The following is a 22,232-nucleotide window of genomic DNA, read 5'->3' as shown; positions in this document are numbered from 1 at the left end:
ATACATCTTAACTGCAATTTCATTAACTCTTGCTTTTTTGCATGTGACTCCACACCTAATTTTCTCTTTGCAGGCAAAGATTCATGAACCTTAAAACTGAAGATATCTCTGGGGAGGAGGCAATACCACCCCAGTGATTTTTTATGTATGAAAACCTCACGTCTTTCCGTGGAGGAATTCAAGGGGCAAATGTGGTCCAACCTCCTTAATAACCAGATGTTTACAATCATCAGAAATACATCTTTGGCTGTAACCATTTCTCTGTTCTCCAGCATTCAGTTTCAAAGAGAATTTACATAACAACATGTGACATGTAGAATGCTTAAAGGCACCAACCATGACAGGACAAATTACACTCATTTTTCAATACTCTTAGCAAGGTGCTCCACTGCAGGTGCGCGCGGGGCTGCATGCCGGGGGCGGTTCTGGGGGTGGGAGGTGGGGGTGGGGGGAGTCAAGACCATCATGCACTGGCAAACAGTTTCGTGCCTCTGGGGAGGGAGGACTGGTGCAGGGAGGCCCGCCCTGGAGGCTGCCCCACTTACCCGCCATAAGCCGGGATCGGGGGCGGGGGCGCTGCGGCCCTGAATGTGTTGTACACGGTGCGGCCGCGGCCACGCAGGTGCGCCCCTCGGTAGGCTGCCGCAGCTGTGGCAGCTGGATACGGGAAGCCTGGCACTGTGGGGCGAGAGGAGAGAGACAGAGAGAGAGAGAGAGAGAGAGAATATACAGGCCGTCAGATGCACATCCTGCCGTAGAGGAAACCGCCTCCAAAACCTTTGTCCTTGCACAGGGACCCAGCAGGACCCCACCCACTTCCAGGAGTCAGGAGGTTAAAAAGCAAAGAGTAGCACAGAGGCCAGGGATGGACTCCAGAGAGGATGGAGTTAACACAGTGGGCCCCTAGCCCAGGAGAATACAGTGACTGACAAACATTTGCAAAGAATTCTAAATAACAGGATAAAAGCTCACTGCACAAGTAGTTAACTTGCTTGAGACAGGGACTGGCTCTGTTGCCCAGGCTGGATTGCAGTACTGCGATCAGGTATCATCGCACTCTTGACCTCCAGAGCTCAAGTGATCCTCCTCCCTCAGCCTCCCAAGTAGCAGGGACCACAGATAGGTGGGTGCCACCATGCCTGGCTAATTTGTTAATGTTTTATAGAGATGGAATCTCCCTTACTTTGCCCTGGCTGGTCTTGAAATCCTGGGTTCAAGCAATCCTCCTGTGTCCACCTCCCAAAGTGCTGGGATTACAGATACAGACCACCACGCCCAACAGACAGATTTTCAGAAGGGCAGATTGCAAGATGTGTGATGTCTTTTCAACCAGTACATATACCTATGTTTATATATACATGTGTATTCGTGTGTGAAATATACTTAGGTGAATATGCATGTGTACGTGTGTATGAATGTGTGCATGTATATAAACATATCTACATGTACATATGCTGATATGAACGTATTGATATACACATATACACGCCTTTCCACGTGCCAGTAGTTATCTCTGGGGCCAAACTGCATGAGTGTTTTTTATTCATAGCTTTCCCCCATCCTATTTTTATTTTTCAGTGAAGTGTTCCCATTGACACATGTATGTGTCTTGAGTGCAGGAAGCAAAAATGCCCTGAGAAATAGCTCATTACCAATATCTCATAAGCCTGCTAAACTCTTGTGCAGCATTTAAAGGCGAAGGCAACCACCATAATTACAAATATGAGAGGGGCGGGGACCCTGACTCTTAGAAGGAGAATGTGGTGGCCAGGCGTGGTGGATCAATTCCAGCACTTTGGGAAGCTGAGGTGGGCAGATCACAAGGTCAGGAGTTTGAGACCAGCCTGGCCAATATGGTGAAACCTCCATCTCTACTAAAAACACAAAATTTAGCTGGGCGTGGTGGTATATGCCTGTAGTCCCAGCTACTCGGGAGGCTGAGGCAGGAGAATTGCTTGAACCTTGGAGTCACAGGTTGCAGTAAGCTGAGATGGCACCACTGCCTTCCAGCCTGGGAAACAGCAAGATTCCATCTCAAAAAAAAAAAAAAAAAAAAAAATGTGGGCAGGGATTTCTTCCCTGGGGGAGAATAGCCTGAGCATGATGAGGAGGGGAGGAGTTCAGAAGGAAATTAAGCCTGATGATTACCCCCGCCCCTGATAACTAATGCTGTTTCCTCTACCTGAGATGGCCTTCCTTGTATTTCAGGGAAATCCTAACTCATCAGGGCCCATGGGCCAGGAAATCACTTTTGCCTTCAAGCTCAGTTCACTTCTCTGACCCTCCCAGTACCCTCACTATGTGGACCACGCTTGTCCCATCTGACTAAGCAATAGGCAGTGTTTCCCAAACTGTGTACACAGAGGATGCTTGTCTGAAAAAAATGCCTTTGGGAAGTCCCTGTCTCACGTAGAGCCACAATAAAGGCTGAGAAGGCCCACCATGAAGGAAGCGCTCTGACTTAACCCAGCACAACAAACGCCTTTATCAGGCTTTCTGCAGAAGAGCGAACCTCGACGAGGCAGGGGTTGTGGCTTGTTTCACGTTAAAATTGTCTCCACCCTCTATCCAAACTGCCAAGAAGAGCTGTCCCCTTCCCACCATGGGCTGCAGGATTAGACGCGTTCCCCCTCATGTCTTCCTATCATTCAGAGTCCCTTCCACGTGCATGGATGCGTGGACCCAGGTGTGTGTTGTAGAAGGAGCCAAAAGGGAAAAGAGTTGGAAGGAAAAAAATGTGCATGGGGAGCCTCAATGGAGGCCCCAGCTGCTAATGAGGAGGTTGGATGGGGTGGCCACAGAGTGCACTTAGACCTGAAAGAATTATGCCTTCATGCATAGATACGGTATGTTTGTACGTACATGGTGGGTAAAGGGAGTGGGTGAGATTTTCTACAGAAGCCACTCCGAATTACTGATGCAACTGTAAGGGCCCAAATAAAACCCCTGAATACGACTAAAGCGAAGACCAACTGGCTATTATCTAGAAATCTGTATGTTTTTAAAAATCCAACAGCTTTCCTATTTTATGGATTCTACTGTGCCTTTCTACCACGATGTGGGTAAATTATGAGGACCGTAGAACCGAGAATGATGCTGTCTTTCTGTTTGTATCTGAGAAGACGATAAAGGTTATTTTTAATTCTTTTATTCTTGCTAAAGACAGATCATGCTATTTTATTTAAATGTTTTGCCAGCTCCTAGCACCTGAGTTTCCTGGATCACATGGCAACTGGTATGCTTGGAACTACAGAGAGGTGTTGGGTTTTAATGGGGAGCACGAGTAAATTCTAATATCATAAAAGCCCAGAAGTAATGAGAGATGAGACACTTGCTTTAGGACTGGGAAGAAAATGAGTGGGAATGGCTTTGACTCCAAATCTGTCTTGCCACAGTTCAACTATTAAGTTTTCAGAGGAACACCCTGGATTTTGAAATAAAGAAAATGAAAAATTCACAATCTGGCAGAGCAGCTGGCTGCCTGTGTGAGGAAACACGGTAATTATGCTGACCCATTCATTATCACTGGCTATGGAGCTGAGGGAGCCAGACAAGCTCCTTCTCAGCCACAAGCAGGTTTTACAATAATTCTTGGAGGATTCAGATGTTGAGATATAACATGAAACAGAAACTTGGCAATAGAGAGGGGAGCACGTGCTGTTGAAAGCATGGAGCCAGGATTCCATTTTGTGCCCTCTTTGTTACAGGGAGAAAATGGATTTCTTGACGCAGGATATTTACCAGTCTTCCTAGGAGGGTCTTTGGGCTCCCCCAGGCAGGGCACACTGGGGGACTTCTTATTTTGTGAAAGGAACACGGTGAAGGACTATAAATCAATTCCTGCCTTAAATACGGCCTTCCTGGAAGGCCAGATAACCTGGGCAAAACAAAAGGGTACCACAGTCATGCTTTGGACCAGAGGCTTCATGGAGAAAGGGCTGGAGAATTCAAGTGTCCTGGGTGGAAGGTATTTTCAGTTACGTCTTTCTTGTTAATCTAGGGCTGGCCAAGGTGCCCTTTAGTGAAATGTCTAGTTAGAAAAATGCTCATCGATCATGTTGCCTTTCTTCTGTTCCTTTATTACACTTGCTCCTTTATTTTTGTCTTCCTTCTCCCCTCCCTCTTTTCTTCTTCTCTTCTCCCTTCATTTCTTTATTCATTCCTGCCTTCATTGCAATACTTTCTTTTAATCTTTTTTTGGAATTTTCTTCTAAAGAGGGCTGCCCTGATCTTCCCCTGATTCATGTAAAAATCATTAGCTTGGGTCACAGAAATGAAGGACTCTCACTGGTGCATGCATGCAAGCTCCGTAGGGTGGTGATGTCCATTTGTTCTGCTCATCCATTAGGATGACGAACTGGCACCAAGCAGGTAGCAGGTACATAATACTGCACCTAGACACCTTGTCGGTTGTTAGCCAATGTTTGTCTCCTTCCTTCTGGGACAGTGAAGCCACCTCCTCTTCACTGTCCACCTTCCATAGTACTGTCCTGTGTACAAAGTGACCTGCCCAGAATTTGCAGATAAACAGCATGCAAGCGGCTAACCTGTCAGAGGTGTTCGAACCATAGCAACTCCATCTTGAGTGAGGATTAGGAAAAATTAGGCTGGGACCGGCTGGGCTGCATTCCCAGAAAGTTAGGTATTCCTAGCCTCTAGATGTGCAAGGTTAATGGAACAGATTGATAATGTTTACTAAACAGACCCAGACTTGGGAGTGTCCTGATATCCCGATATATTGAACAGAAGCATTCCTAATTTTGCTTTAAAGATAATATCAACTTTTTACAAAATGTAGTCATTAAGAAAATTAATCCTTTATCACAAACCCATGTAGCAGAGCACCTTTCCCCATGATATTTTTTATCCTATATAAACCAGTATTATACCTGGGAGTGGACATGTTCCTCCGCTTACTTGGGGGGCACCCTACTGTCCATGGGAGTAGCTGTACTTTCTCCACTTTCTTAGTAAACTGGCTTTTGCTTTGCCCTGTGGACTTGCCCTGAATTCCTTCTTGCACGAGATCCAAGAATTCTCTGTTGGGGTCTGTATTGGGACCCCTTTCCTATAACACAACTGAAACTTAGTCACAATCCCTAGAAAGATAATTTCTACTTCCATCCTTGGAGGCGTTTCATTGACTCAGAAAAAGTAACCAGATTTAGAATGAGTATGATTTCAACGCAAGGGAAGGCTGCTTGGACAAGTCTGTTGCATTTGAAATGATCAGAGCCCTCAATTCGTTAAAATTCTCCTTGATGGCAGCATGCTATCAAGATTTAAAATTGCTTCTTGTTTATGGAAAAGCAGGATTCAGATTTTGGCCCCAGAGAGATAACACCTATTAAAAGGTATTCAACACATCTCTCTTTCCTTATAACCTCAGACAAATGCTCTCTGACAGCCCAGCAACCATAGTCCCTGAATAAAATAAATGTGTGCAACCAGGAACGACAGAAAATAGCAATTTTGATAATTCCTAACTTGTCAAACTTGTAGCTGTGCTTTTTCTGTATTTCTTCCAATCTTCATTAGAAGATTTCTCCCTCGATGCTTGGTTTAGGGACAGCGTGGCTTTCTTCCAGTGCCACTAAGACAAATTCATTTCAAGGGCAAAATACGTGCACATGTACAAGTGTCTGTCACACTTCCTTTAAACTCAGCACGGCATGGAAGAATGGATGTTTTTCTTACTTGCTATAGGTGTGGTGTGGTAGTCTCCAGAGATCTGGAACATGGTGCAATGTATATTTGGGATAATTACCTGCACAGATGATTCAGATACAAATTAAACAAGAGTAAACTGTCTTGTCTTTGAACCACGTAGAGAGAACCTCTTACATGTTTACTGTAAGGCATGACACTTACCTTTGGACTGAGAGTTACATCAACTGTCCTAGTTGAGAATCTGGATCCAGATATGCCAAATAGACTAGTTTAGAAGTGTGGATCCAGTAAGTGAGCCGTGAATGACTAACAGTGCAAAATGCCAAATGGAAACTCACAATGTTCTCTCCACTTCTAGAATTAATATTAAAAAAATGTTTACATTAATGTTAACAGTCAAACATATTGCCCTATCCAATATTTGTAAATGCCTCTGTGTTTAAAAAAAGGAAAAAGACAACTATGGTCATTTATAACCCTAACTGGCAGTTTTTTTTTTTCCTAGTTCAACTTCAAGTTAACTCACATGTAAGCAGACCATCATTAAGGAACAATGGGGAAAGGATGCAGGTTGATTTGTGGCTACAGGATAAATCCTTGGTTTTTGGCATGAGGGAGACAGGAAAACCTGTAGGTTCATTATACGGAAGAGATGCCTTCTGAAACCTTATCCAACATGAATCAAAGAGAAAAATCTGGTATCACTGAAACACAAATTGGATTTAGCTCATAAGCTAAAAATGAATTTCTCTCAAAACAGGGCAAGAGCTTTTGGAGAAAATACCAGTTGAGCATCTTGTTGACACATCAGCATTTCCAACCCACCCACTCTCACCCTTCAGCTAGATTTATATACGGAGCATATTTTAGGAGAGGTTAGTGGAGTAACCATCTCAGTTCCTGGGAATAAGATGTTCTCCCCCATGGAACTCGATGAAATGGAAGCTGTAGGGATGTAACAAGAGGCATGCTGTGGTGGTGCTGAAGTATCACGGCAAATCAACGTTTTAAAACGGAAGATGTGTGGGTGTATCAACCAGCCAAATGGGCCATTTACTAAAGTGTCAACTGCTAACTGCCTGCCTCCCCCTCAGAAACAAAGCCCCCACCTCCCACCTCAAATGAGCCCTGCACTCAATGTATTTACAGTGATGAGTGTGTCTTCTCTCCCTCTCCTTTACGAACATGGTGCTTACCTTCAAAAATAAACATAAATGAGATCATCTCACCAGCCAGGAAATCCCAAGAGAAGAAACACAAAACCAGTGGAAAATACTTGAGGGTTATAAACTGCATATTAAAGTTTCAGAGCTCTGGGAGAGATGGAAGAGTAGCAGATGCAAAACCCGACAGGGGGGCGGATTCTGCATCAAAGCCATAAAAATATACAACCGCTTTAATGGGCAATTATTCTTTGCATTTGTGCGCTGGTTTGAATTTGCATGAGATTGCCAGATGCCCGGGAAAAGGTGTGCATCCGGATGGATTGTGGGGGGGGCGCTCTCTGTCCCACTCCTCCTCTCCCTTTGCTCCATTATGACACATTTCCCCACCCTTGGAAGGTTTTAAGACTGAGAAATACTCATGCAAATTTGGGGAGAAATTGTTCTGTGGGTAATTTATGGTAGGAAATATTCACTTACACAATTCTGGGGGTGCAGATGCGCTTTCAACAGCAGGTTGATGGTTTTGCAGGATTCCCCTTGGGGGAACTCCCATTCCGTGTGCTGGACCATAAATTAAGAAGTGGCGTAATAGGTAACATACTGAGGGAAGATGAACCGCCAGCCGTAGCTCATAGAGCAGCAATTTCAGAGGCAGGGCATCGTGCAAGGAACATCACAATGAAGAGTCAAAAAATCTGATTTTTCCAAATGGCAAAATATGTTTTCTCCTTTTTTCAGAACGAATCTCAAAAGTACATCAAATTGGTTTATGACACAGAATTTACACGCAACTAGGTCACTCTCTTTAAATGGCCTGGAATGAACATTTTAACATGATGAAGCCTATTAAATGCTACCTCCAAACAAAAATGGAAAGGCTTTTCGTTTTTAAAAATCCGGTAATTTCAGAGTTTGGCCTAAAAAAAAAAAAAAAAAAAAAGGCGGGGGTGGAGGAGAAAGGTTCCATCCTTTCAGTCACTAATAAAAAGACAAAATGGCCACTTAATGTGTGGAATCTCCAGTTCTCATATCCACATAGATTTATCCCTGAAACACACATTTGGGATTGACCCTTGTTTCAGTATGAAATGCATGTTGCTATTAAATACTGCTGTTTAGGAGTGAATAAATCTACATTTTGGACAAACAGTTTCTTATAGGACATCCTCATTTGAAATGCATTGAATAGGAAAACAAAAATTTCTAATTAATGTACAAGTCTAATCACCATTCTCCACATGGAAGAGTAATTTTTCACTGTTCATTTGCTGGGTTTAATCTCAACACTGACATTACAGAAACGCAATGTCCTATAAATCTCTGCTCATTTGTTTCCTTAATATTCATATTCCATTGAACTGCAGCTGCTTGTTGCTGCAGTCTATTACAACATGCAAAAGTGTCGATAAAAATATTATCAAAGGCAAGATGTGTTTCTTCCTGGCTGCGCGTGCCATTTATTTGGGGAAAGACAATAAATGACTCGTGGATTGTCCCTGGGCCTGCTGCTTGGTGGGTGATTAGTGATTAATTACCTTGCAGCAAATTGACATGGCACGAGGAAATTGACACAGCCCTGATTAATTAACTTTTTATGGGCGGTAGTTACTCACAAAACACTGCGTGCCATAATTGAATCTCTTTACATAACGTCATGGTACAAAAGTTTTAGTCACATCCAAATTAGCCAGAAGTTTCTAGGCTGTTATAGGTCTGATTGGGATGCGTCGAAGGAATTGGTAAGAATGTGAACTTGGAGAGAAATGCACATTTTTGAAGGGGGAGGGGAAAGATGGTGACAACGTACTGGCCTGATTGTCCAAGCCAGATTTATTGATCTAAATTTCAACTTCAGCTAGACTTGGGGAGTGAGACTTAAGAGGCTCAAATGTCCCCTTTTCCTCCAGCCTCGCTTGGCTGCATTTCAGTCGCTTTTGCAGATTCTCTCTCCTTTGTCCAGTCGCTGACCGTGAACTTGACTCCCAAACTCAGATCCCAAATCTCAACATCACTGCCACCAAAGCCTTTACCTCTCCATCTAATCTCACGACTCCTGACCCCCACGACGGTTACCAGTTACCATCATATTACCCTGCTGTTGATTTTTTTCCTTCTCCTCAGTTTCTTATCACCTGACTTGATTTCAACTTCCTTACGCATATCTCAGTACAGGGGTCCTGAGGACTCTATGTTGGTCCCTACCGTGTCTCCAGCAACTAGAAGAGAACCAAGCACAAGGTGATATCATTGATAGGTGTATTGACTACAGTGTATAAGGAGCTCAGAATGGCACAGTCCTTCAGTTACAAAAGACAATGGGTGGCAATCCTCAAATGCGTTGTGAGAGTGGCTAAGATCCTGCTTGAGAAGGCTATATATTCCCAGAAAAACTATGGGTTGGTGATGGCTAAGATGCTGCCTGAGAAGGCTATATATTCCCAGAGAAACTATGGGTTGGTGATGGAGTTAGTGATAAGGGATTCTAGACCTCACTTGTCTAAAAACCCAGGTAGTGATAAGTGGAGTAATTCAAGGATCCATGTGATTGCAGTTGGCAAAATTCGAACCTCGAGACTCCATTATCAGGTAAAGGAAATTCAACTGCATGATAACAGCTAGGATTTACTAGCACTTGCTAATTGCCAGACCCAGAGAGTAACCCACTAACATCTCACAAAACTGTATGAACCATGACTGTTGCTGTCTTCACTTTGCTGGAGTGGAGATGGAGGTATAGAGCAGCAGCCCGGATACTCACCCAGGGGTTTGAACCAAGGCAGCCTGACACCAGAGCCTATGATCTTACTCATCATGCAACACAAAGGCAACCCCAGTCAGGTTGGGGAAAAGCTTTCTACTTCTCTCTCTCTGCTTCTTAGAGCCTCTCAGTTTGGATTCCCTCCTATTGCCTGTGCAAGCTGCTATATCATCTCCCTACATCCACTCCAAATCTGAGACACAGCCAGCCCCAATTCATGGATTGGGTTACTTTGCAGGGGAATCTGTTGACAGTCTTCCAGAGATCTCAATATGCTTCTTGTTCAGGGACAGAGGAGACATTGGAGGTGTGTGTGTGTGCCAGCCATTTCTTCTCTGTTACGTATTATTTTTTTTCTTGTTTTCCGCCCCCCTCTCTTTCTCATTAGCAGTAGATCCAAATCTTCTGTTATATATGTATGTTCTGAGATTTCAGGACACCTGGAAAGGCACTGTTCCTTTTCTGCTAATTGGATGCTGGCCACAGGGATCACCACTGATTTATGTTCCTGATAAGAGTTCAAAGGCAAGCTGTTTCCCTTTGCCACTAGGGTTTACCTCCACATCTAGATGTGTGTGTGTGTCAGGGTGGGGGCAGTATTCAACCCAAAAACATTGGGAATACAGATTCTGTAGACATAGTGAGCAGGGTTGCAATAGTACAGTGAGTAAAGGCCTCAGTGGCACACAAACCTGATTGCTGTCAAAATAATGAGCTCCTTATGACTAAATTCAACTAGACATTCATTTGGAAGACTGGAATAAGAAACTTATTTCAAAGCCTTGGAAGATTTGCATAAGAAACTTTCATAACATTTTGGGCAGTTGCACATTTTTCTGTATATAATTGCCTTGTTAATATGTTATCAAGTAACACCTTACACACAACTTGGGTTTGAAATAAGTCTCCTTTTTGTGGAAATAAAAGAAATTAGTCATCTAGGAAAAAATAAATTACATGCAATGAGCACACCAGGATTTACTCTGAGCAAGGAGTCAGGTGTTCCCAAAGGAGAAAGGTTCCCTAACTTAACAAATGAACAAAGCCACAACAAAAGCCACAACACCATTCGCGCACGTGAATATTCCCTGATCATTTAAGGTCTTTGTGTCTGAGCAAAGGCAGTAGACTTGGTTCGAACTAACTACCGCGCTGTTTCTGCTTCCCTCCGAAAGTTAGCTGTTGTATCTTTTCTCACAGATGATATATGGTTGGATTAATCTAACAGACAAGTGGCAAATATCGCGGCTGCTAGATGTGTAGCGATATGCTTTTACAGTGCAGAAGAGGTATTTGTGATTGGTCTCCTCACAGATACTGACAAGCTCCCCCCACCTGGGGCAGGATTTTTGTAACATTTCATTCGGCAAAGTGAGAATGAGTCTCGATCTTGGAGTGTTTAACTTGGCAGAACCACGAAACATATTTGCAGAGGTGCTTTCTGTGCTTTGAAGGAGAAGACAAAGCCCTGAAGAGCTGAGATCTATTTTAACTTGGACGAGGCAATTTGTCATAATCTATTCGTTTAACAAAACCTGGACTGATAACAATGTTCCTGTTTCCCAGGAAGCCATGGGAAAAAAACCCAAATAATTTATATAATTACTTTATCCAGTGCATATACATACTCAAGGTTCAACTATTAAATCATTCATGTTCTGTCTAACAGCTGGCTGAAACAGCAAGCTCGGTGAATTGTCTCTCCAGGTAGGAACAGGGCAAGTGAGATAAATTAGCTTCTATATGCTGGGCTGGATTTCCCATGGTTCTCTTGGGCTGACGCAGCTCCCGAACATGAAGCCCTCAGAGGGGGCTGATGGTGGCTCACAGGATGGGTACGCGGCGCACATGCATTGTTCATTTCACTCCTAGCCATTGCTGGGGGGATAGCGGGTTTGTCTGTGGGTGCTGAGGTCATCTACTTTTGAGCATCAGCTTTCAGACTTAACCGGAGTCCTGATCCTCTGATCAATGCTAAAGCCAACCTGGAGGACAGGTGCTCTCTGAGCCTTGGGATCATCTGCCTGATACCCGAGCCAGAGCCTCCAAAACACCCATATAGCACAGACTGAGGGAGTCCCATTCAGGAATGGTCCACTGGTCCAGTCACTAGACTAATGTAAATCATCCAAACCAGCTTCTTTGGTGAAATTTATTTATTTTGAGACAGGGTCTCACTCTGTTGCCCAGGCTAGAGTGCAGTGGAATGGTCACAGCTCACTGCAATGTCAAACTCCTGGGCTCAGGTGATCCTCCCACCTCAGCCTCTCCAGTAGCTAGAAGAGCAGCACCACATCGGTTTGGTGGACTTTAAAAAAGTCTTCTAAAACAGAAAAGGAAAATGCAGCCATTTGAGGAGCCGTAATGCCTCCAGCAGCCTAGAAGACTCTGCATAGCAATCTTGTTTACTGGTCATGGGTAGGTAGGTAGGCATGACTATTAACATGGCAAGGAAACTTGACCAAGGTCTTGGCACTAGTCTTACCATGAGAGTTCACTCCCAGACCTTCCTGAATCCAGCTCGTTTCACTAAATCACGTCGTAGCTCAAGAAAAATTCTGTAAAACCACTAGTGGGAATTAGGATTTGCCAGAAAAAAGCAAAACAATCTTTTGGAAATTTTTGAGATTGCTGTGGCAAATACGAAGGGTAAGGCTAGTAGATACCCACAGACTATTAGGCCTTTGCTGTTTTCTTTCACATGAAAAGCGATTAGGCATCAAGAGCCCACATGCAGGCAAACAAAACTCAGGGAGACAGATCTAAAATACATGGTGTGGTGTTTGGTCCTGAAACCGCATTGTCTTAACAATGCTCCCAAGTTCTCCAGGAGGAATACATGGCTTTGGGTACGACAGTTCTTTCATACCCAAGCATGATAGGAGAAAATGGTGTTTTTGGCATTAGCGAAGCACATGTTTTTATTACTGGGTTTTTATGAACTACGCCAGGCTCTGTTTTCCCTTTAATGAGAGGCAACCTGAGCCTCTCCTCATGATCTTTGCGCTGAGTAGGAGATTTATTTTGGAAGAGAAGGGAGGAAGCAGCCCCCTCTGTGATTGGACTCACTTCTGTCCAAGAAGCCTGGTATTTGATGAGAGTGTGATTGCTCCAACTCTTGAGTGACATGAGCGCCCTTCAATTTACTCTCTCCCTTCCTGAGCTGATCATCCCCAGCTCTGTAGACCCAGAGAGGACTTGGCTCAATTTACAAAGCTGGGCCCTCAGGCATGTGCACCTGCTTCGTGACATCACACTCTCCTCCTTCCCATTTCACGAATCGAGCAAGATCTTGTCGTTGGCCCCTGCAGCTTACCTGCTCAGAGCACTGAATGTAAAATGAATTTTTTTTTTTAAAAATTCTAAATCCACATTAGTTTGGGGAAGCAGATAAAGTGCAGATAAGTGCTTAAAAAAATAGACTCTCAAAATAAGCCTCTCAAACTATTGAAGGATTTCTCTTGCCTGTGATGAGGCTGGGTGAGGGCGAGTATTGTCAAGGAGTTAAATGCAGGAGCTGCACCAGCCAGTTGATCCTCTTAAGAGAATGTGAGCATTAAAAACAGTTTCTGTCAATGCTATCACAGGACTTGGGTTTCCAGGGAATTCCCCCAGAACAACTGCCTCACTGCCTTTCCGAAACATCTCATCTCGGTCTTGTTCTCCGGCTGTGCGTGCAGCAGAATCTCAGGACAACATAGTTTATTGTTTTAATATCTGTCTGACACACAGCAAACGCATCCTCTAGTGACTCCTTATCTGTCATATGTATTTCTGTGAAAGAAATATCAAGACAAATAAGATGTTTGGGGGCACACCACAGGATGGTAGTTTCTGCAATTGGCGGCCTTTTGCAGAAGCAAGACACCCATCTGAAAGAGATGAAAGCCACCATTCTGCATTGAGATTAATAACCAAAGCAATGACAGAGAGCTACATAGCAGCTGCCTGAAATGTGGATGCCTCTTTGCAGAACTTTCCCTTTTAAACAGCTAGGGATGGGAGGTTAAACTAGTGGTTTTAATTTTTTTCTTGAAATTGGTTAAAAAGAACAAAGAGGGCCGGGCAGGTGACTCATGCCTGTAATCCCAGCACTTGGGGAGACCAAGGTGGGCAAATCATGAGGTCAGGAGATTCAGACCATCCTGGCTAACATGGTGAAACTGCATCTCCACTGAAAATCGAACTGGGCATGGTGGCACGTGCCTGTATGCACAGCTGCTCAGGAGGCTGAGGCAGGAGGATCACTTGAACCCGGGAGGCAGAAGTTGCAGTAAGCCGAGATTGCGCCACTGTACTCCAGCCTGGGCAACTGAGCATGACTCTGTCTCAAAAAAAAAAAAAAAAAAAAAAAAAAATACAAAACTTACCAAAGCCTGGCCAGAGGGATCAAAGAGGGAAAAGCTGCCTTCCCAGACATCATGGGATGCAGAGGAGACAGCACAACCTTGGCCCAAATAGAGATACTGGACACGTGTTGAGAGGTTCCACAGGACCTCTGCCTGCTCAGCCAATTCTTGGCGCCCATGCTGTTTCCCTCCTCTGGGGGAAGGTTTAGAGAGTAGTGAAGAGGAACACGCTTGGTTCAAAGCTGATCTAGTGGGTGATCTTGGTCAAGCTTCTTTAATGCCCCCAAGCCTAAATTACCTCCTGAGAAAAGAGGGCATAAGTAATCATACCTGTTCTAAGCTTTCTTCTGAGGATTAAGTTCATAGGAAGGGCTTGGCAGGATGCGGGACATAGAGTGATGCCTAATAACCATTATTTATGTTTATGGATATCATAATTTCGGGGCTGGAACTAGGGTCACAACAGTTAGGCGTTGCAGAACTTAGGAGTGGAAGGGAGGAAACACCAAAAAACTCTGTAATGAAGATAAATGATGTTTTAATGCAATCTTTTAAAACCCAAGTTATTTTTAAAATCCTTGATCAGTACACTATCAAAATTTAAGTAGTACTGGACGAAGCCAGATCGGATCTTAAGGCTCCGAAAGGAAAGGTTAATAAAACCTATTCCATCTTGATACTCTGTGCATCATGGATGTTTTTCCATTACTTTAGATTTTTAAAAATATGTCATTAAAATGCCATTTGAGGAGTGTGGGCATCCCTTCAGTCTCTTTCTGAAGTGAGCACCTCACTTGCTTACCTTCATCCCAGACCTAGTTATTTTTAAGCACCCCCTCCATAAAATATTAGGGAAAAAAACAGGGAGGAAAGCAGGAAGCTGTCAGTTACTGGCAAGTGAGGGAAAAAGAAGACACAACTCTTCAAACCAATGTGTCAGTAATACAATGACCTTATGTGTGCTTTCTATTAGAGTCCAGCCTACTGACATTTTCTGTATTCTGCAGAAGCGGAAGCCATAAATTAATTTAGGTCCTTACTTTAATTGCAGAAACCCGTGGAAGTTCTATCAATTACCTAAAAGTAAAATAGTGCAGGCCTGATTTATGTATGTTTCTGCCACTTAAATCATTGTTTTATGAATTCCACACAATTACTTCCATAAAATCTGTGCTCAATATATCAATTAAAACTATGCCCCTACCGCTTGCCCTTGAATTTCACAGACATGAATAAATGAGGAAATGATTTTGCATTTGATAACATTCAGGTTCCCAAGCATTTGCCTGTGATACCTGTTTTTTCTTTTGAGGAGGGAGGGCTATCAGGGTGAAAATTTCAGGGGAAATGATCATGCATCTTATCTTAACTTGAGGTTTTGTCCTGATGTGGATCTGACATTCAACTCTGACTTTCATGGAACTGTGGAAAATATACCCAATGGCATTGATAAGCATATGAAACCATAAAGAACTTTATTCTGGAAAATGCTTTTCTAGCCCTTGACAAATAAAACTGACGTCCCTGTATCAAGGGGCTTGCTATGGACTGAATTGTCTCCTCCACCCCAATTCATATGTGAAAGCTGTAACCCCCAATGTGATGGTATTTGGAGATGAGGCCTTTTGAGAGGTAATTAGGTTTAGATGTGGTCCTGAGGGTGGGACCTTCATAAGATGAGTGCCTTTATATGAAGAGACACCAGAGAGGGCTTTTTCCCCTCTCTGTCTTTCTACCTCCCCGCTCTCTGTCTTGTGAAAACATGGGAGAAGGTGGCCATCTGTAAGTCAAGAAAAAGCCTTCACCAGAACCCAATCTTGTTGGCACTCTGATTTAGGACTTCCAGCCCCCAGAACCGTAAGAAGATGCATGTCTGTTGCTTAAGCCTCCCAGTCTATGGCATTTTGTTATAGCAGCCCAATCTTACTAATACAGTGCAAAACAAAACTTGATCTTGACAGGCATTTTGTAATCCAGAATGATACCTAAAATAATTAGAAAAGACAGACACATTTGCCTATGTAACTAAAAATGTATAGTGGAACGTGAGCAACATCCATCATCAAAATAGGAAATAGATTTGCAACTTCTAAGCTATTCATAGGTTATCCTCCTCATGAACAAGTATCATATTGTCACATGTGAATTGACAATAAAATGAGAAAAAACTCAAAAGGAAGATGTGTACTGGGGATTCAAAAGTATAGTCTAAATGTAAAATGTTAACAGATGATGATCACTAATAGGAGAAAGACACAGCCTAGAACAAATTGAGATGTTAGTTTCCACTATGCAGTTGGCAACAAAATAAAGAGAGCAAAACATGTCAGTGCTGGCAGGAATGCTGGGAGGGAAACAACACTTTCATGTTCGGGAATGCTGAGTGTAGAACTGGAAGTAGTGGTCGGTAAGGGTATTGGCAAAGATGTTTACCAGAGCCTTATAGAGGGATTATGGGATTATACAAAGAAGTAGCTTTGAATGCCTGTGGCTAGAGAATGGTTGAATCGACTGTTGACCATTTATGCCATTAAACAGTATGAAAATATCTAAAAGGCTTAAAGGGGGAAGGTCACAATGTATTATGTGAAACTAAATATGATTAATATATGGAATGTCCATGTAATTAACACCTACGCTCTCCTCTGTGTAAAGCCGAACTAATAACACACCCCAAACGTTGCATGTGTGTATGTCCTTTTCTAAGTAACCATGGAGAAAATGTAGAAAGATACTGGGCATCCACACACTTGAAGGGTTTGTGTTACTGAATAAGGTGAAGATATTATTCCTGCATTATTCCAAGTGTGTGTGTGTGTGTGTGTGTGTGTGTGCACACTTCACACTGATTACAATGAGCACCTGTTACTATTGTAATTAAAAATGTATTCATAAAATCATGAAGAAAACAAAAGCAACATTGATGTGCTTCTGGAAACAGCTACTTCATATGTAAATAAGGATCGTGATAGCTCGGTTTGCTAATCTGAATCAGAAGTGAACTTTTCATTCATCCAACCAATGATTTACCTCTTGATACTTCAACTACTGAAAATGGAATTCATGTTTTAATTTGGAAGAGACGTGGTATGTCCTTTACCTTCCCGTTTCTGCCTGGTGCCAGTTTTGGTATGGTGCATTCACTGTATGCAAAACAGTGCTGGCAAAAATACAGCTAGTACTTTTCCCCTGGACAAGAGAAGGGGGCTGAACACTGGCCTTCAGAAGGGGATGAACAGTACACATGCCAGTAGCCCCTTCCCGCTTCACTAAACCTTCCTGTTAAGGGGTTGAATTGTTTCCATTGAAAGCCTATTGAAAAATAATGGTCAATCTTTTGCATTTGATACTAGGTAATCTTGCCTAATTCTCCAGAGTTTTGTTCTTTCTTTCTTTAAGTTGGATAGAAAGCAGGCCCAGTTTATATTCTGGATGAGAGGAGTTTATTGGAACATGTAAGAGGATGCATAATGACCTGTGACAATTTGAACTAGGGTTTTAAACCCACATGAAGTTCAGGGGTGAGGGAGAAAAACCGGAGTCATTTGGGGTCCGATGGAAGAGTCTATGGAATTAGATTGTATAGACCCAAAGTTATGAGTAAAAATCCTTCTCTTCATACTTTTAGGTGTCCTGGGTTACATAATTGGGATGATTCACTTAATGTGGAAAAAAACCTCACTATTATACAAAAATACATCCTCAAAAGCAGATAACTTCAGTAGGAATTATTTTCATTACAGACTAATTCAGCAGGGTTCCTTTAAAAACCATCTCCCCTGCTGCATGTAAGGATGTTATTTACAGATGATTAGCTCTTTGGCTAGGAAGAGGTGCAATTTCAGTCTTAAAAAATAAAATCTAAGGCCATTTAAAGATCTATGGAGGAAAAGAAGTGCAACAAAACAAAACTCCAGAGCTCTCTTGGAAGTCAGTAGACACAGGATTCAGCATACAAAAGTGTCATTTACACACACCTTCTTCAGGGGCACAGCTGTTCAGCAGGAATAAGGAACACATGCATTTTCCAGTTAAAAAATAAGAGCATCCTACACGATTGCGGAGAAGTGTGGCAGCCCCAGCTTTGAGGGCAATGGTTGGATTCCTAGAGAAAAAAATTTCACCTATCAGAATGTAAAGACAAAATAAGTGACTGAGCCCTGTGCAAACTGGACCTGTTGAGAGAACAATCCTGGATGATGAGTATAATCGGTGTGCGGGGTGGTGTGTGTACACAGGCGTTCATGCAAAAATGACCCTTTAGGTGCTGGCTGAACTGTTGCAGGAAATGGGGAACGGCTTTGTACTAGAACATACATCTAATCTGGAAGAGAAAAATCTAAGTGAATGTGGCAGAGCCAGCAAACCACAAACAGCCTAGACCAAAAAGCCGTAAAGGGAAAGGAAGCTGCAGCAATGTATCTTAGGGATGTGCAGATAAACTTAACATTCGACACCAGCGCACAGACTGCAGACAGAAGTAATCGAAAGCCCCTCTGGCTACCCACCTGGTCTCAGAGTTGGTCACCATTACAAAATACTAATCCAGCTTGACAATCTGAATACCCTTGCTCAAGAGTCGACAAGTGAAGATTCTTAGTGTAAGAAACGAGGTTTCGTTTTGCTTTTTTAATGGGGTAGTAAAATTAGCTATTTTCTTTAAAACTGCTCTAGTAAAGAGCATTTATTTTGTTTAATATTTTTGAAAAAAGTGCTGCGAACCTAAGTTCTTGAGAATGGGGGGATAGATTAAAATGTAACGTGAAACAACAGAGTATTATGGGGCCATGAACATATTTTCATGAAGAGCATGTGGCATAAGATGAAATGTGTAGGTAATATGCCTGATAAAATTTAGAAATGAAGGATGTTGGATGCACATTGTAAGATTTCCATAATTATAAATTTGTACTTGAAAGTACAGTTACACACAGTGCGGTGAGATGGCCTCTTTGTATTTTTAATACTAAAATCAGCCCTTTCAATTGGAGATCAGCACACTCCTTCTGTAAAGGGCCGGACTGTTAAAATGTTGAGCTTTGCAGGCCATCTAGGTCTCGGCTGTATTTGTTGCTTGGTTTTTACATTCCTTTAGAAAATCTAAAAACCATTCTTAGTTCATAAGCCTTGTAAAACAGGCCATGGGCTGGGTTGGGTGACCCTTGCTTTAGATGGTTTCATTTTCTCTGTATGCTTCAGCTGTTTTATAATGGAGAATGTGGGAAATGTTTTCATGTGTGCTATGTGAGACATATGCTTTCCCCAAGTCACTTTAGAATAGCTATACCAGCCCGGCACAGTGGCTCATGCCTGTAATCCCAGCGCTTTGGGAGGCTGAGGTGGGTGGATCACAAGGTCAGGAGTTCGAGACCAGCTTGGTCAAAATGGTGAAACCCTGTCTCTATTAAAAATACAAAAATTAGCCAGGCGCATTGGTGAGCGCCTGTGATCCCAGCTACTCAGGAGGCTGAGGCAGAATTGCTTAAACCCAGGAAGCGGAGTTGGCAGTGAGCCAAGATCACATCATTGCACTCTAGTCTGGGTGACAGAGTGAGACTGCATTTCAAAAAAAACCAACCAAACAAACAAAAAAACAGAATAGCTATACCAATTCAAACTAGCACTCTTCTGGAGTTGATTGTTCTGTTCACTTGTGTAAAGAAAATAGATACATAGATATGTCACACAATATAGAGCCATAATGTGCAACAGGGTAACCATTAGCCCGTGTGGTTAATGTAACATAAAATGAGATAAAAATCTGTGCGTCAGTCCCATCAGCACTGTGCTGGATAGCATAAAGATTTTATCCCAGACACTTCTATAGGACAGCAATGTTAGAGAAAAAAATAATTAATATTCTAGGACCCAACCCTATGGTAAGTTTTGGTACACCAATGCTCCTTCAGAAAATATTTATAGAGAAGAAGGTAAGCCAGGTACATGGAACAGTGATCAGATTTAGTCAAATAGACTTGGAAAGGCAGCTGAAGGATGAATAATTTTCCCAGGTTCAACCAATCTACCATATACTGGCTCTGCGATCCTGGGCAAATTGATCCACTTCTGAGTGCCCTCCATGTCCTCAGCTGTAAAGCAAACATGGTGATACCTACCTGGTGCAGGTTTTGAGAGGAATATACAAGTCTGTGTAGTAGCGATACAATTTCAGGAGATACTTGGACACACATCTACATTGGCCCGAAGGGGGCAGTAGTTATCACAAATTCAGAAAGAACCATGTCTTGCCAGTGTGGTTAGATTTGGGCTTCTTGGGAGGCACAGAAAAATATCTTGGCACTTAATTAATGCCAAAACTGCCATTGAAGATTATACTCTGGGTCAGGTGTGGTGGCTCATGCCTGTAATCCCAGCACTTTGGGAGGTTGAGGTGGGTGGATCACCTGAGGTCAGGAGTAGAACCGCCTGGCCAACATGGGGAAACCCCATCTCTACTAAAAATACAACCAGTAGACGTGGTGGTACACGCCTGTAATCTCAGCTACTTGGAAGGCTGAAACATGAGAACTGCTTGAACCTAGGAGGCGGAGGCTGCAGTGAACTGAGATTACATCACTACACCCCAGCCTGGGTAATAGAGTGAGACTTAGTCTCGAAAAAAACTCTTAACAAGGAAAAATAACTGGCTGTTGGACCTCCTAAAGACCTCAGACCCTTGGGTGTGTCACATTATATTTTGGTTCCCTGTGACCACTGGTAACCTTTGCCCTCACAGTGAAGAGGTTGGTTTTCCTCAGCTTCACAATTTAGGAAATAGAGATGCTTGGTTTTGGCATGAAGGTGAGGATTCTCCTGTGTCTCTTACCTCTCGAGCCTGGTACTCCTGCTCTCACTCCCACCCCTGCCTTTTACAACCAGTCTAAAAAGCAGCCCCCACCCCCACTCCAGGGCCCCCAGACTCACTTTTGAACACTGACCCTCAAGAGAACTCATTCAGCAGTTATGGAAACTTCACAGAATTTACATACTTTGTATAAAACAGACGATAACGTCTCAGCTGTGGCTGGGAGACTGTTTAAGGAGGGACATACCCCCTGGGAGAACATGGTAGAATCAGTGGCAGCTTTAATTCTTCCACGTGCTCTGGGAATTGGGGTGAGGGTAGGGCATTCTTCACCCCAGAGCATCCACCCCAGGCAAAGAAATTTGGTTCTGCCATATCAACATGGTGATCTACATCCCGTATTTATTTGCGGTCTCTTCCCTCCAGCACTTGACGGCTATACTTACATATGTTTCAATGCCCCAACTTTTTAAAAGATGATTCTTTATTGCTACTCTCTCTGCGCTTCATTAAATTGGGGGGAACTACATTTCTCTCTGCTTCTCTTCATTGAAATTACATAGCAAAGGACAGAACAGCCTTGCAAACAAGCAAGAAGCTGCAGGCTAGTAGTATGATCAGGAGACAAGTATGTACAAGTCCTGGTCAAGCATCTTCTGCTAGGCGAGGGTGCCTTCTGGGTGGCCTGCATGTGCTATTAAACTATTTTGATATGAATTGACAAAGCTATGATAACAGGCAGGCAATGAGCTAAAGCTTCCCACCCTCCCATGCCCCTCCCTGCCAGCCCCACGCCCACATCCCAACCAATGGACCCAAATCCTGACGGATCTAACAAAGAATGGCCAGGACATCTGGGAAGTGGCATGGGAAACAGAGACATGCTTATGAAAAATAACTTCACCTCAGAGACACCCACAAGAGAGGGTGGGGCGGAGGGAGGGGGAGAGAACTTACATGGCAAGGAAGGTGATTGGACTCAGATTTATGTCACAAAACAAAAAGAGAGCCACGACAGTGGGCTTACTTGCAGAAGTATATACAAGTGAACTGGGGGCACTGTACATGGAAGATCCCTCCTGGTTGGCCTGGCACAACAGGACCGTGCCTACGAAAGAGAGAGAGAGATGGTATCTGGTTTGGGAATTGGCACACTACACCTGAGAGATCACGGCAATGCAACTGAGAAATGAAAACACAGCCACATCCCAGAGCGCAGGACAGGGGCACCCAACACAGCCCCCTGCCTTAGCCAAAGGGAATCAGTGGAAGCCCCACCCCCAACCCAGCCCACCAAGCACACGTCATGACTTTTCACATGGGGTTGTGCAGCGGGGTCTGGCTGCCCCAGGACCCAGGTTCAGATCAGGAGTGGAAGCAGTGCGGCATACTGCAAAGGGAACTTTAGGACTATTGGAGGGAACTGGATAGGAAGCCTGACTCTGACACCTCTCCACTGTGCGATCTCGGCAAGTCACTGTACC

At 43.4% G+C, this 22,232-nt stretch overlaps 1 protein-coding gene and 1 long non-coding RNA gene across 2 annotated transcripts in view; one reads left to right on the top strand and one right to left on the bottom strand.

The window, feature by feature from the left end:
• Positions 1 to 22,232, bottom strand: part of RBFOX1 (RNA binding fox-1 homolog 1) — a 2,602,982-nt gene that overhangs the window by 59,099 nt on the left and 2,521,651 nt on the right. Inside the window, 2 exon segments of the mRNA XM_078344605.1 lie at positions 546 to 678; positions 21,776 to 21,856. Of these exon segments, the coding sequence (XP_078200731.1) occupies positions 546 to 678; positions 21,776 to 21,856 (214 nt within the window).
• LOC144578568 (uncharacterized) overlaps positions 1 to 22,232 on the top strand; it is a 153,754-nt gene that overhangs the window by 107,708 nt on the left and 23,814 nt on the right. The window lies entirely within an intron of this gene.

The sequence above is a fragment of the Callithrix jacchus genome, chromosome 12, assembly GCF_049354715.1.
Source record: "Callithrix jacchus isolate 240 chromosome 12, calJac240_pri, whole genome shotgun sequence".
Taxonomy (NCBI): Eukaryota; Metazoa; Chordata; class Mammalia; order Primates; family Cebidae; genus Callithrix; species Callithrix jacchus.
This window is presented reverse-complemented; position numbering and strand designations above follow the sequence as displayed.